Below are 16,818 nucleotides of genomic sequence, written 5' to 3' on the forward strand. Positions count from 1 at the left end.
AAATAATAAATGAAAAAGAAAACATATTTTTCCATTGCTTTAATTTTTAATGCTTCATTTAATGCAATCTTTTAATGCCTTTCATTTAATGCCTTTCAATTGCACAATGCAATTGCACAAGATTTAGCTTTAAAAAAATCTTATGAAAATATGGCTCATTTGCTCTTTTGCTACAGAAGTCAGACAGCTCAATCTCACAGTACTGCAGCGCATTCTTTGGTTCAGCTGTAAGACATTTTATCCCCTGTGCACAGTGAATCCAGCAAGCTTTCTTTACTTAGTTGAATGCTTCTTGACTATCTCAAGGTACTCCTTCACATCATCAGGAGACCCCAAGACAACAGGCACTCTTTGGTGGATATCCTCAGGCACTATATCTAGTACTGCTTGCTGACCAGTTGTTGCTATTCCCCCAGCCTTCTCAATAACAAAGGCCATAGGATTGCATTCGTAGAGCAGTCTCAGCTAGAAGACAAAAGTCAGAATGGCAGAAGTCAGGCCAGGCAATGCCACAAATCATTAAATGATTGGCATATGATCTTAAGCCAATCAATATTCAAAGTACTCTTTATTTCATATAAACACAGACTCAATAATGAAGGTGTGTGGATTTTTCTTTTAAAAATACAGTGACTTCTGGATTTGCTCAATCTGAGTGCTTTCTACATAGCCCATGTTTGCATTGTGCTATTTACAGAGAGATAAAACTTGTATGCTAAGACACAACTGTTCACAAGGGAGACCATATAGGACTGTGTGAAAATAATGAAAAACACGAGCTCTGAGCATGGCACTAGGTTTCTCTAATGAATAACTGTATCTTATCTGCAACCTGAAGCAATATTTTACAGAGAATTACAAAACAGATCAAAGGTCTTTGCTGAATAAAGTCCCCTTGTCAGCCTCTAAGTGCGTGATTTTCCCTGACTGACCATTGTCCTGCAGATGCAGCCAGGCACAATTCCTCCACGTGAAGTCTTGTTATCATGTACAAAATGCAGATGGTGTTCTCTTTGGCAGAATTGACCCAATGGGCCAACTACATTTCAGCTTCTTACAAACTAGCTTCTAGAAATCTCAGGGTAATGCGGATTGTTGACCCTGTCATGCTCTACTCAACCGGGAGCCAAAACTCATCACCAGTTTTGGCTGACATGGTGCAGGGGAGCCTGTTTGAGCAGCCCACCCCCAGGTACATTCCACAAGCTGGATATGTTTGCACATAAAGAGAAATCACTGCAGTTGAAACAGGTGAGCAGCAGCCCTAAAATGGGTGTCTGACAACAGGCTGCTGTCACTTGTGACAGCCTGCAAAGGGTAGCCATGTCCCCCCACATAAGAAATACAAGCTACCAAGTTACAAAACACAAGCTTTGTAATCAAAATACTGATCTTGATAGTGAAATGCCTGCATAATGCAGTATTTTCTATAACTGGGCTTGTTTAGGCTTACCTTTCCTTTGGGACTTTTGGAGTTAGCAGGATACAGAAAGATTCCTCCATACACCAGTGTACGATGCACGTCGGCCACCATGGATCCTATGTACCTCCCACCATACGGTGAACTGCCATCCTACAGAGAAACATCCCAATAAAAGTAACTGTGGAGCACACCAGGTTAACCTCCCCCACATACCCCCTTAGCAGTCCTAACGTCTTTCATCTCCATGTTTGGCTTCACTGATAATACTCAAAGTAGTTTTGGAGACTATGTCAGCATCACCTTCACTTTCTAACTAGGAAAATCCAAGGAAAAAGAGTGATATAGAAGACTTCAGCATAGATGAGCAGTAGTGCCAATAACAAAAAAATGTATCCCACCTCTCCACTGGCTTTAACACTCTGAAAACACTGCACTTCCAGTAGCAAAAACTCAAGTGCTAGGAATTGATATCGGGGTTTTGTCTTTTCTAGCAGAAAAAGAATCAAAAATCAAAAGAAGTGATCTTTCCTTCTTCTTCCAACCATTCTTGCCAGCTTCTGCAATTTTTTTTGTTAAAAAAAAGTTAATAGTTGACTTGATGTTATTTCCTTATTCTACTCCGTGGAGTACATTTTAATATCTACATAAACAACACCTTGATTGAAGAATGATGAAAACATCAATGTCCTTTCAAAGCAAGATCAGGAAGCCAGGAAGGGACACCACCACTTAACAATAGTAGGTGTTCACCTTTCATTGCCAGTGAAGTAACTTCAGTGATTAAATGTGTATGGCATGAGAACCTTTCATGGGCACTCCTTGTAGCTTTGGGCTCCTGACACCAGGAAGTTGCACAACCACAAAGCAGGCCTTGAAACTACACCAGATTTCCAAGAGAGAGGCACCCCTAGCACACTCCTAGCTCGTGTTACCACTGAGCAATGACCCACTGCCATCTCCACTCCGGTCTCCAGCTACTCAGATGTTGCAATGAGGAAGCAGTAATACAACACATGTAGATCAGATTTCTTCATCATCAGACAAGATTTCTTCTCTACTTGATTATCAAATGCTCAGTATTGGCTTCAGCACCACTACTCAGGCCCTCATTCAGGGAAAAAAAAGATTAAAAAAAAAAAAAAAGGAAGAAAGTAAAAAAATGTGAAAGATATACGGTGCAGTACTGGAGAATGCTGAAATATCTGGTTACATCAATTGCTGCTCTCATTAGCAATCCTACATCAAGTTATATTTTAAATAGACAGGAAAGGAAGCCCTGGACAGTTAATGAGAGAATGATTGATCATAAAGCTGGAAATCAAGAATGTTGCTTGTTGTCAGAAAGTTTCTCTGAAACGGGATCTTTTACCTCAGGGAATTTCTTCTTTTTGAGGTACTCTGTGACAGCAGGATCAAAATATTTAGCATAGCCTTCATTGAGACTGTAGATATTTCCCTTCTTTTTGATTTTCACATCTCTTTCCACTAAAATGAATTCTCCAATTGCCTAACAATAAGAAAGAAAAAGTGTTAGTTAACAGGAATTGTTCACTTATTTCCAGACCAAGGTAAAATCCAATAACATACATAATTTAATAAAAACTTACTACTAATTTTTTAAATAATTCAGAATCTACAAAAACATAGTCTTTGCAGTCTACATGCAAGGTATTTTGTTTAACTATAAAGCACAGACAGAGCATGAATCCTGATGTCATGCAAGCTTCCTCGTACTACAATTCCAAGCACTCTGTTTTCTATGCTCAAAAAAATGCTATTTTACATTTGTTTATCTCATTTATCTCTCCACTCTTTTGATAAACTTACAACAATGTAAGTCTCAGAACGCTAAGGAGTTTGGAAACTGAGAGTACTGGTTGAAACACTGCACAAATGCCCTTAAATAGCTGCAGATACTCAGCTCTTTTTAGCTTGGGCTAACTGGAAGCCTGTGACCAAGAGCTGGCCTGTTTAGTTTTCTCTAAAGTAGATTTCCAAGTTAGTGCTAAGAGTAAACAAAATAACATGCACGCATGCTTAAAGTTAAATCTGTTACATGAATAAAGTAAAAAATACATGCATTTATTTAAGCTGCTACTAATCAGCGAGTACCAAGTTATATTTCCTGCAGCTTGATCACTGCAGGTTATAAAAATTTAAGACTGGCAAATGGCACACCCTGGCTGAACACAAAGAAACAAGACACTAAAGCAAACTACTTTCTGCTGTGATCAATATGACTTCTGTTTTAAAACTCATGGTAAATGCATGCTAGAATGTCACATCAGCCACACACATCACTTACTCTTTTACACATCATGGTGGGATCTGAAAACACAGAAGAAGGTTAAGTACATATGCTCTTCTGGTTTACTAAGGTCTTTGCAATTAAGGAAAAGACAAATAAGACTTAAAGGATATTTTGTACTGCAGAAAACTGCTCATTTTAAATATCACATGATTACACATGCAGTGTATTTGCTCTGCTGACTTGGCTGTCTTCCTGTTGTTGAGTCACACGTAGCACTGCTGCATCAGGCAGGCGGAATGCAAGTCTCTTGACATTATTGCTGGTGGATTATAAGTACATTTATACTTCATTCCTTCATTTACCTTGAAATCTGCTCCTTTGGTTGATTTTCCCAGGGATGAACAGTTCTTATAGACAGTACCTGGTAATCCCTAATACAGAAACAAAGAAACAGAAGATATTCTCACCGGATCCAGCATGAAACAGTTGACACCTCCAGCAGGAGTGGCCAGTACCAGCATGGTGGCACTCCCATAGAGCGCATAACCAGCTGCCACAAGATTACGCCCAGGCTGTAAGGCATCTTTCCCAGAAGGTTCATCAGGGGACACCTAGAACAAGAAAGAGTATAGTCAATTTCATTTCATTTCTATTGCTGGTACATGACTGGACTCTGGGATAGGGACAGTCTTCTGCTCATGTCCATGCGTGAGGTGGCACAACTGTTCCCATGATCCCCAACTGAGATTTTTACCGGATGCACTAATACAAATTATATATAGGATACAAACACATTGATCTAGAAATGCTCTTCTAACTAAGCCTAGCAGGAATGCAGGAAGCAGGAAAGGATTAAGGAGATAATAAAGAGCTATGTACCTCCTTGTAGGTGATGATGAACATTGCTCAGAGGAAAACTCAGAGGCACAGTTGAAATTAAATGAAACATGACTCTCAGAGTTCAAAGCTGATCAAAAGTATTTGGGAAGTTTTTTGTTTTCTTTTGCTTCCCACAAAAATGAAGTTGAAAATAGCTATTTTGGGATATATGACAAGATACAAAATATTATTAAAATGGACAGTTGGGTGTGTTTTATCTGATTTACTTTTTCCCCCCATGTTGTGACCTGTAAGTCTGGTATTTCAACCTCCTTCAGACAGGGTTTCTGCCTTTCAGAGTGAATTAAACACTTCAAATGCACATGACATGTTTCAGCTCTGGTTTGTTTTTGAAGTATGTCCGCAGGCCAACAGGACTATTAGCACAGAGAGCAAGAAAACTGGAAAGCACATTCCCCAAGTAGATGACACCAACATGGTATTTTGCCTCAACACAAATATTCATGAAATGTAGGACATGATCTTTTCCAAGGGGTAATTTCATTAGCTGGCTAATTAAGTATCAGCTAGGCTTCCATATACACATATGTATATGTATTCTTCTTCTAAGAGATTAATTCAAATCCCAGCTATTTCAAATTCTAATCCATGTGTCTGTGAAATACTAGATCTAACTTAAAGCTGGCCCTGAGTCTTTTTCACAAACAAGTTTAGTTAGATTTTGTTGTCTTCCCATGCAATTTTATTTCACCAAAAGCTGCACAATAATAGTTTTTCCTATTCTACATGAAAGAATTTTACCTTTCTATAAATTGCAAAGATGGTCCCAATGGAAACAAGACAGTCAATGTTCGATGAACCATCTAGAGGGTCTATGCAGACTATGTATTTACCCTAGAAAACACAAAAGAGGGAACTAGATTAGTGACAGTATTCATCCACTTTTTCCAAGTTAAAAAAAACATTACAGCAGGTAAATTTTCTCAGAGACATACACAGCAATATAAACTAAAACACCTTTATAGATTATGAAGGAACCAAATTCAAATGTCAGCAATTCTTTGGCCCAGATTTCATTCTTGATTACAACTGTGATTTGTGCCAAACCAGAAGTTAAAAAAATCTTTAAAGTACATAGCAGATGTACAGGAAAAGTGGAGTTTTCTCACATACTTTTTAATATGAGTTAAAAATGGGGGAGTACTTTTTTTGGTTTAGTTTCATCTGTGTAATTGAAGTCAATCCTCTTATATCCACCATCTAGGCTAGGCTGCACTTTCTCTTTAGTTACAACATGTCTTTCTGAATAATAAGGAAAAAAAAACAAAAGTAAGATCAGCCTTTTTCATGTAGAGCTAAAAACTATATTTTACCTCTACCTATAGAGGTATTAAAAATCTCTTTAATGGCTGCCATCCTAAACTATACATTTTCCTTTATCTGTGCTCTGAAATGGTCAGGTACTACCTTAGCCAGACTGATCTTACCCAGGGTTTTGGGGGGTCAGAAAAGAAGTCTCTGCCTTATTGCTGGATTAAGGAATCCTGTAGATATAGGAAATTGACAGTACAGGGGGAAAAGCTGAATTAACTGTACCTTTTAATTATTTTTTCCCCCATCATTTTATTCATAGCTGTCTTAATAATAGTGTGTAACAACAGTGACCTTTTTTTTTTAATTGGTTTTATCCTGCATGTCACAAATTTAAGTTCAGCAATGCTCTACTCTGCAAGTAGGAATTCCTGGTATGCATTGATAAAAACACTGTATTAGCTCACATTTAGTTTAGAAAATCATTAATACTCAGACTCCCTCAGTGATCTTTGAGAATATTTGTTCAGATCTAAGGAAATCAAATGCCTAGAAAATTAACTTTGAAGATTTCTCAACAGGAAGAGAGAACTGCTTAAACAAAGCAAACCTTATTATACTTTTTAAATTATGTTATTGCTGTTCATTTTTACTAAATTTTTACTTAGAGTTTTTACATGATCAGACCAAAATATTAGCTGGGAAATAGGGACTATCCCACAAGAACCACATGCAGACTTGTGAATATAAAGAATAATAAATGTAAAAAATGCTTTTGTTTCATTGTTGCTAAGTCATTCATAGGCTAAGTCATTCAAGGAGAATTTTCATGCATTAAAGACCTTGAGATTTGACCTGGAGAGAATAACTCATCAGTGTGCTACTCAAAAAGTAACATTTCAAAGGAGCTTGACTGACTCAGAGCATAATTCCAGAGATCAGATGGGGATGAATGAAATGTTTTCTCCACAATAAGAAAAAAAGTGGGAGAGAAAGAAGGTGGGGAGGAAAAACAGATAAAAAAAATAAAAATAAAACCAACAAACAGTAGTCTGGAGAGCAGAAATGACAGAAAGAACAAATGCTGATGAACACTCTCTCCACCCATTCACTTGCCAGTTTAGTTTACCTGTTTTCTGAAACTTTTAGCTGAGTTTTACTTTTTCAGATGTGGAGCAGTACACCTGTAAAGGCTGATCTGAAATCAAGCAGGGAGAACTTTTTAAGTCACTAACCTGTTTTTCAGTTTCCACTATCACAGCATCTTTGTTTTCTTCGGACACGATAACACATGTACTGAAGGATGACTTCAGCATGTTAATCACCAGGTCATTGGACAGAATATCCAGCTTTTTTACTTGGTCTCCGGTCACATTGGTAGACCCAGCAATTCCATAGCTAGAGCAATTGCAAGAGAGAACATTTCATGAGAATAGAGCACTGCATCTTCTAAATTGTTCTGTTTCTTACGCCTGCAAAACCTCCTGTAAACAACAGCACTTTCAAATGACATCTCAGCTCTCTAAGCCGGTTTTTTATTTATTGCCCAGTGAATTCTTGCTGAGACATGTTACCATTAGCTGTGTTTGCATATCTAGAAGCTGCTGAGAAATACAATTTCAATAGTTTGTAAACTATAGTTAAACACAGCTAGACCAGGCTGTGAAGGCTGAGTTACCAACTGTGCTTTTTAATGAGCTCTTAAGACCTACATATTATTTCTGAATTCTAGGCTCTGCATACCCTAAAAGCTAAGAATTCATTAGAAAATGTTATGCTCTAAAAGTGATATAAATATATGTGAATTTATATATATTAATCTGACCACACTAGTTATGCTATATTCTCTGCATGTAATATACTCCTCTTTAGCAATATGATGTGCAAATTGCAGCAGAAAAAGTCTGTTCACAGACAAATTAACCTATTTATGGTTTAATGTTTTCAGTTTTGATTTGAAGTAGTAAACGTTTCCTTGGGAAAAGAACTGAAAAATACAAATAAGAAACACAAATAAAATGCTGCAAGCCAACCGGAATCAAACCATCTGGCGTACGGAAATACCAGGAGATCTTATGATAGGTGATTTTGTAAGCACACATAACAGAGAAAGGGGAAGTTTAGCTCTTAGAAGGGAAAAACAGTAGCCAGCTCAGCACACATTCAGATGTTTCTTATGTAACTGTAACTTCAGCTACAGTTCATTGATTAGGCTGAACACTGGTATTTCAGGTTTTATGTAATAACACTGAACACACTATTATAGCAATGCGTTGCATTTCTTCAGTTTAATGCATGAGACAAAGAAAATGACCTGGCATAACTCTCTGTCCTTCTCTCTCTCTGATTCAGTGACTTGAATATTTTTCCACAACTGTGAAAGCACTTTTAGAAAACAAATGTACTTTGAACACTGTGCATATGAGTGGAGGCACAACAACAGACCAGCTTCTGCACCTCATCTTTTGGGGACTCCTGGGAGGGGAAGACAAGGTGTCAGGTGTAGAGCCTGCAGCTGGAAAGGGTCTGCGTGTCTTCCACAGCACCTCGCCTACCAAGCAGCATTAAGCACATAGTTGAGGCTGAGGATAGTCCAAAGAAATGGACTGAAGTGATCCCTACTTGTTCATATTCCCTGACAGCAAAGCAAAATCTCGCCGCTGCTCATAAAATGCAGTCCCACAGTAGATGAACTGTTGAAGGAGGCTTATGAGCCCAAAGCCCACTGCCCCAGCACTGATGGAGAGTTAAACCCACTGTGCAGGGGATCATAAGGCAAGTCTGTGCACACAGATACCAAACATGTGGTCAGCTACCAACATACACACATGTAAGACACAAAAGGAATAGGGTCTCAAGCTTACAAATCAGATCACAGCTGGAAACCCTGGTCTCTATTAATAGATACAGGAGGGCTAGTATGAAAATTACCACAATTACATGTAGTCTGAAGTCAAAACAGAAAAATAGTTCAAACATACATAAAGTGGAGGATTTTTTGCCTTTTTTGTATTATATTTTCCTCTGCATGGCTTGTAGAAGCAAATTTATTTTCTCTTTACAACATCTTCCATTAAGTAATGAAGTAGCCCATGTCTAAAGCCTTGATCAGCAGACTACTGGGTATATGAAGAATATGTAAAATACTTAGGAGGATTAGTTATCCTCAAGCAGTTTCAGCTATTTCAGGTTTCAAGAGTTCCAGATTCCTTATGATGATGACCAGAACAACATCCCTCTGAATGGCTGACTACAGACACTATTGATCCTAACCAGCACACTTTCTAAAAGCCTTAGATATCAAAAGTTTCATAAACTCTAGTTGCTATGATGCACTATGAAAAAACCCCACACTGAATTTGATTCAACACTTCAAAGCATAAAATGGTGCTTTGATATAAAGGAATATGCAAAGAGCAGTAATTCAGCCATATTTTGCTAAGCTTTGTCTTTCAGTATATTTGGTCTTATGGCTTCAGGCGCCACACCTGCTAGAATGTATTCATGAAGTTCTACTGTCACCAGACATTTCTCAAAGACTAGACTATTGAAAAGTCATAGGACCCGTGTCTCTTGAGAAAAATCAAGAAACCAACAAGTTACTAAAGGAGTTACCCTCAGTTCTGTGCAAGAGGAAGGGCTGATGCAGCCTCACTCACAGGCTTTTCTGGTGAAAGAAACACCCATTCCCATCCTCGTCCCGATACCCACCCCCCCGGGAGGCAGCAGGATGCCCTGGACCCGCGGGGATGCGGGACGGTGCGGGGAGCATCCCGGGACTCACAGGTTGGCTATGCCCGCTTTACGGACGGCGGTGGAGATGGCTTTGATGGCCGTGCAGAGGGAGTTGAGGAGCTGCGTGAACTCCCCGGTGCCCTTGGCCCGCCTGCCTTCCTCCATCACGAAGCGGGTCATGGTGATGACATTGGTGTCGAAGGTGGAGCGGTCCGTCATGGTGGCGGCAGGAGCGACTAGGACCGCGGCCGCGGGCACTGGCACTTGCTTCAGCCGGGCGGGGCGGGGCGGGGCGGGCAGGGGCGGGACAGGCGGCGGCAGGGCGGACAAAGAGGAAAGGGATCCCATCCCTCCGTCCTCCGTCCCACCGACACTATTTATTTATTTATTTATTAAATTATTTTTTTCTTTAACCGGGTTTTGGCTCAGACGTTGTGCGGGGACAGGGGCGGGGAGGGAAGGATGCTTTGGGCATTCGTTGTGTGAAAGGCACGGAGAGACGATCGACACACGGGTGCTGCGGGTAGCTCTTAGTGTTTGCCGTAGTCGCACTTCAGTGCTAGCGGTCCTGAATTTATGCCCCTAAATTCAGAAGTCAGTTTGGTTTCACCACTTGATTGCAAAACTCTGTGTGTGTCCTTGTAGATTATAGCGAACTGCACACAACCTACAGAGAAAGGTTAGTATCTTCTGCGGCACAGGAATGCTCTCATCCTGACTCTTCAGTACAGGAAAACCACATATTCAGTAACCGATTAAGTAAGGTATTAACTTACTCGGTTTACAGAGATCATGCTAAGCCCACGTGTCCCAGCCTTATACAACACCATGGAAGAGCTGTAAGGAAACAGCCCCTGGCAGCTAGACCCAAAGAAACATTTATAACAAGCTCTCCAAACCTGTTCAATACAAAGACATAGGCTGAGTCCTGCTTCAAAGAGTAGAAGTTAATGCACCGCACAAAAATACTGCTGCAATGGAATCTAGACCCCCCCCCGAATTTAATTTCTTTTGGTTCTAGCCTTTCTGATTTTGCAGCAAAATCAAGCCATATGTTTTGCTGCTTATGTTTGATCAGAAAAATCCAAGCACTAGTAAGGGAAATCAGGTTCGCCCAACACCTGACTCTAGATACACCCTTTCACACAATGATTTGACAAACACAAACCTGAATACAGGTGTTCTACTCAGATTTGTTGTACTAGCCATTATTTTATATTCATGTTATCAAAAAAAAGATGAATATTTTTAAAAAACACATTATTTTTCAGTAGAATACATTCAGTCTTGAATTCTAAGCTGAAAATCTCAAATTCTAAGTTGAAACCACAGATTGAAATAATTCCAAATGGTGTCAAACACAGGGCAAAAAGTCTTTTACAAGATGTACATCTTTGCATATACTTACATTCTATCTTCATGTAAAGCACATTGCATACCTATGCATTAAATTCTTCAAAGGTATGCATAAATGTCTGCTCCTGGAAGTGTAAACAACTTCGGCCTAATTTACCCATGCCCAGTATTACAGACACTCCTGCAGATATTAGATATGAGTAGTTGTAATGCTCTTCTGAACAAGATAACACATCTAGATGTGTATAAGAGACAGTAATTTACCCATGCCCAGTATTACAGACACTCCTGCAGATATTAGATATGAGTAGTTGTAATGCTCTTCTGAACAAGATATTTCAGTCTTTGGCAAGTGGTCAACAGCCCAGTATCATAAAAATGTTCTTTTAGAGGCAGGTGGATTAGGGAAAATTTACAGAACATGGAAGTTAGCTCATTCTTTAAGGGTAAGAAATGCTTTACAACCATCTAGAGCAGGTACTGCAATGTCAATAGTATAGAACAACAAATAGCAAAGTTTTTCTATAAAATTTTGGATGAGTGAACTGACACTGGGTAGCAGCAAATAGGCAGAACACCTGGGAATATATGACTAATGGAAACAAACCACAGAGTCTCTGATTAGGGACAATTTGCCTTAAATGTGAAGAGTCTAACAAGTACATCAGTAATCTGCAGGACGAGCTTCACTTCAGTATAAAATAGTCAAGATCAGTTCAAAATATACCTAAGGTTTAGATGTCTATGCCTCAGAATAACTAACCTCTTCCATCCTACAGGGAAGGTATTTCATCCTTGAGTTGATGTTGAGATTTTATCTCAGAACTTTTGGGGTTTGTGAGATTAGTGGGAGATGAGTTCTACTCCTCCATTCCCACTATGGAAGCCAGGTAATAAGAATAAATGAAATTTCAATCATTTGAAAGTGTGCTGGTTTCATACAAGTCCATCCAAATGTGCATTTCTACTGTGGGGAAGGAGATATAGCCTATATAACATGTCCTTAATCTTCTGTATTTGAGGCAACTCAATAGAACATTGAAATTAATCCACCTCCACACTCCTGGCCTTAGAATGTATGCATACATTGGTCATTTGTGGAATTCCACAATTAGTATAGAAAGCTGACTTAACATTAATTAATTAACATCAAATTAATTGAGGGTAGACAAGCCATGCATCCCTTCAGCAACCACGCTGTTTGGTAACTATAAAATCAAAGTAAGATTTAAAGATAGTAAAAGATTAAAAGTAGTAGTTCACATGTTGTGAACCTTTGGCTTTAGAAAACAGTAGTTAAATATTATTGAAAATGAATCTGTGGATTTGAGAAGGTCAGTCAGTAACGGTTGACTAAACATTGCTGAAATAGCTCACTTCTATAAGAAGAGAACAGGGACTTGTTTGTGCACAGGTGACGTCAACTAGACATGGTTCACAGCAGTTTTAGAACTGTAGGATTACAAATCCATGTAACTACTTTGAAACAAACTCTTCTCCCAGAACATAGAATCCCAGTGGCATAATTATCTTGAAAATAAGACAAACACTGATTAGAAATCCTTAATTATAAAGGTTGCCTCTTGTAGGTTCAACTGACAGCCAGAAAGACAATAGGAGTGAAACCTCCTTCACAAAGGACTTCTTTTGTTCCCTCTGAAGTAAAGAATTTCCATCTGGGAAAACCAGCTTTAGATCCCACTTTTGCTGAAGAGAATCTTTCTTTGTGCAGGAGTCTCACAACTGCAGAAGTTTTATGCTGGTTGGGTAGACAGAGCGTAGGATCAGGCAAGCTACACTGAGATCATTTGCAAGGCAATGTCACCCCACCAGAGCAGATGCTCTGTGCCAGGTGATGCCAGGATGATTAGGGCTGGAGCAGCTTGAAGAGGATGAACCAGGCAGATCCTGGTTGCTGCAATAGATGGATCAGTCTGAAAAGGGGAACAGCACACATGAAATCAGGAAGATTTCTAGATGTATAATCAATCTTTTGTCTTCTTTGCTTCAGAAAGTGCTTCATTTTGCCTGTGTGAATTTCCTGTGTGAAAAGGGTCCACACATAGCCAATAGAATAGAACATTGATTTACAACTGTGATAGCAAAGCACTTCACCTCTCTGGACACAGGTGAAATATAACAAACTGAAGTTTAAATGTAGGTAATTATGAGAACAAATTGACTAAAAAGTAACTTCTTTGTGGAGTAGATGTAAAAGTGTCTCCATTTGATATTATGCATTATAGTACTACCACTGATTAAGAAGAAGAGATGAACTATAAGGTTGATATTAATGAATGTGAAAGGATTTTCCCGTGCCTAGTGCCCTCTTGTGGGAATGGGAACATTGTCAGCATCTCAGTGTGACACCAACTATGTGAGAGTACCTTCACAGTTTTCTGGAGTTTTCTGGGACAAAGCACTTAACGTGCAGGTAGTAGATCCTGGAAAGGAAGTCTATATGTCTCTGAAATGTAGATGTTGAACCACAAGTTTTAAATCTCTGTAATTTTTACTTATCCACAAGATTCTACCATGCAAGTAAAACAAAATTATTAAATAAAAGTTACTGAATTTGCTATCACTTTTCACCTTGTAAAATGTATAAACTAAAAGTATTTTATGTAATCACACCAAGTCTGTGTAAAGAAAAAATAAATTAAAAAACCCAAAACAAAAAAAACAGAAAGAAACCCCAAAACCACAGTTAAAACCAGAGAGAGATTTCAAGGTTGAGAGATGAGACTTCAAAACTAAGTTAAGAAGGTAATTAAAAGTGGAGTTATAATTTATAGTCATAGCAGTTCCCTTTGCAGAAATAAATAATTTCTGTCAATACTAAGTGACACAATGTCATGATTATATGACACAATTTGTCAATGTAACAACGAACTGAAAAAAAAAAAAAAAAAAAAAAAGACTTTTTTTACATTTAATCTGTAAAGCTGCAAAAGTTAAGGTTGATGGAGGAAGAACACTTGGTATAAATGGTCAAACTCCATTCACAAACCCTAATCATAAGATTGCTGGACATGTTTTCCACTGTCCTCGAAGATTTTTTTGCTGTGTTTTCCTATATAAAGGTCCAGAACAGGGGTTGGCTTTTCCAGGTTTATCGACAGTCTGAGGAGGGTCTGATCTGAACACTTCTAGCAGTGATATACATACAATGAAGCATCACCCAGAAATGCAACATAATATCCACAAAAGATTCTTTTTGTGTAAGTGATGAAAAATAAGGCCAATAAATGAATGAGTGACAATTTAGATGGTCATTCCCTGTTCATCTTTATCATAAGAATTCTGTTCTGTGACTGAAGTACAGTCGATAAACCTATTTAAAATTACTGATAACTGTTACATTTTAAAAATTCATTTTATTCATAGTTCTCATAGTTTGCCATGGGTTCTGAATTCTGAATAAGCATTAGCTAATCCTTATAGTCATGTTGTGATATAGGGAGGTTGGTAAAGAAAATCAAGGGAAAAACTCTATCCTGTGCCACAGCAAAAAATTGTGACTGCATGAAAAGCTGTTTACTTTGGGAATTCATGCAGTTTGTGAGAGAATGAAGGAAAATGGAATAATGATGTATTTAATTCAAATATACAAAAATTACATTTGTGTGTATTTTCTTTTGCTCTACTGACTTGATATTTCTTTGGTGATACAACTGTGAAAGGTATAGAAGAAATTGGAGAAGGGACATATCAAGCACATACAGGGCCAGCTCTGGAGAGCTGTAAAGAAAGTTGAACACATACAGCTGTGACATTACTGCAAGTTGGTATGACTTTAAAAACAGGAATGATAGGTGGGTACAAAGAGCACTTTAGATTGCTAAAGAGTCCTTTTGATTGTGATAGGATTAGTAAACAGTAGCTAAAAATCCTCTTACATTCACTAGTTCTTAGGATAACTATAAAATGCAGTTCTAAAGTCAGATTTTATTTTAAAGCTTGCTGTCATTGCTGCAAATCTTTCCTTACTGATGGCAGTAAAGCAAAAACATTTCCTTTAACAATGAGAATCAGACACACATGGCCATTTTGTGCTTTCTGTGTGCAGCCTTTAGTGTGAGGGATCTAGTCCACAACTGAATCTTGTAGGTCACAGTGCAATACAGAAAAGGCAGCCATCACTCTTTCTCGAGATGCACGTTGAGCAACTTCATCTTGACATTATATGCTTTTGTTCTTATCTAATTATCTATTGTAAAATTAAATTCACCCATTCGTGACTACATGTAGAGATTTAAATGAAAAGCATGATGTTTGTGACCACTTGAGATTCAATTTCATGACTCATACACATATAGAAGTGTTGCATAGGCTAAACTCCAGCCTTTGCCTTGCACGGTCCCAGTGCCAGTTCAACACACAACATAAGACTGATATGCAAAACACAGCATGTGTCAAGACAGGAAGAATTCAATCAACAAGATGGCAATGTAAGAATCAGGTTTTTGATCACTGGGAAAAGTATTTCTATTTGCTCAAACTCCAACATCCAGGCACAGTGGTTCCCATTTGGTTTTAGAATGTAGGTATGAGAGCTGAGGGGCATAGCCTCAGCTATTATATAAAGCACACTTTACCTTCCTACTCCCTCCTTACATATGTGGATTAGAGCTGCTAGAAGGTCACTGTAGTCCAGCTATTTTTGTGCTCAATAACCTAATAGGAAGCCATAACCTAAACACCAGTGCATTGCAAGATATGGCTCTGCCACCCTAGGATCATGTTATATTATTAGGCAGGGGTACCTCTTCCTGTGAATCAGAGGGAAGCAGCATGAACACAGAGAGAAGGCAACAAGGATACCAAGGATATGGCTGAAGAAGCACTTTTTTAGTGTGACTCAGAGGAAATCACAGAATCACGGAACGGGTCGGGTTGGAAGGGACCAGAGTGGGTCATGTAATGCAACCTTCCTGCTAAAGCAGGATTATCCCAGAGCACATGGCACGGGATTGTGCCTAGATGTCTTGAATATCCCCACTGAAGGAGGCTCCAGAACCTCTCAGGGCAATCATCATAAAGTAATGTCAGAAGAAATGAAATCAGGTGTTCAGTCATAGACGCCTGATTCGTGAACTAGTCACTTGGTTTATTGCCGGCTTTTCCTAGGCAAAGACACTGTGCAGTACCAAGGCTCTGCCATCAGATGGCAATGCTTATTTGACAAACTGTGCAGAACCGGAGCCTGGCGGCTCTCCGGGGTCGAAGAGGCTGGTCTGGTGAGCTTCACCTATCTCACTCCCTTGGAAAGAGGTAGTGAAGCTCCTAGCACTGATGGTGACCAAGGAAACGGAGGGGAACCGAAAGGTCGGCTCTCTCCGTCTGTACCAGAAGACAAAAGTCTGCCACTGTATTTCAAACCTACTGCTGATACAAAACCGTAATTTAAATCCTACTGGAAATGTGCATTCATTATCCTGAGGTCTCTGCTTGTGCTCACTGAATACTTCACACAGTCCCATCTCTTCATCAGTCCTCCCAGTCTGGTTGTTTTTAGACAGCTTCCAGTGATTCAGCAGTACATGATTAGACCTTCTGCATTTGACGTCCTTATGTACTGCTTTTGGTGATGGCTGTGATTATTATTTTTAGTACAGTAGTTGTTTAGGATGAGGGGCATGATTTCTCAGCAGCAATTACTGGCAGTATACAGAAAGAGAACAAAAACTCAATCCTTGCCCTACACAGTCCACAGTCTGGGAATAAGAGAAAACAGAACAAAAGAGGCATATGAAGATGTTCCTGGTTTTACAGACAATCTGCTGCAATGCTTCCATTGCCATTCAAAACTTTACTGTCATTTATACATGTTTTCCTCTTTGCATGGTGCAGTCTAATGTTAATCTGTGAATGGCATTTTGCTAATATGTGCTGAATATAT

At 39.0% G+C, this 16,818-nt stretch overlaps 1 protein-coding gene across 1 annotated transcript; it reads right to left on the reverse strand.

The window, feature by feature from the left end:
• Nucleotides 1-24: 24 nt before the first annotated feature.
• On the reverse strand, nt 25-9,831 carry FBP1 (fructose-bisphosphatase 1). Its single transcript, XM_015615034.1, has 7 exons — nt 9,610-9,831; nt 7,061-7,223; nt 5,316-5,408; nt 4,142-4,285; nt 2,793-2,930; nt 1,454-1,573; nt 25-465 (listed from the first exon to the last, which is right to left on the reverse strand). The coding sequence occupies exons 1-7, from the start codon at nt 9,777-9,779 to the stop codon at nt 274-276; spliced, it is 1,020 nt and encodes a 339-aa protein (XP_015470520.1). The 5' UTR covers nt 9,780-9,831; the 3' UTR covers nt 25-273.
• Nucleotides 9,832-16,818: the final 6,987 nt, after the last annotated feature.

Source organism: Parus major, chromosome Z (assembly GCF_001522545.3).
Source record: "Parus major isolate Abel chromosome Z, Parus_major1.1, whole genome shotgun sequence".
Taxonomy (NCBI): Eukaryota; Metazoa; Chordata; class Aves; order Passeriformes; family Paridae; genus Parus; species Parus major.

Coding starts and splice junctions, on each gene's coding strand:
- FBP1 (XM_015615034.1), bottom strand. CDS start 9,779: ATGACGGACCGCTCCACCTTCGACACCAATGTCATCACCATGACCCGC. Junction 7,224..9,609: donor AAAGCGGGCATAGCCAACCT/GTGAGTCCCGGG, acceptor CAATTGCTCTAG/CTATGGAATTGCTGGGTCTA. Junction 2,931..4,141: donor ACTGTTTCATGCTGGATCCG/GTGAGAATATCT, acceptor TCTTATTGTTAG/GCAATTGGAGAATTCATTTT.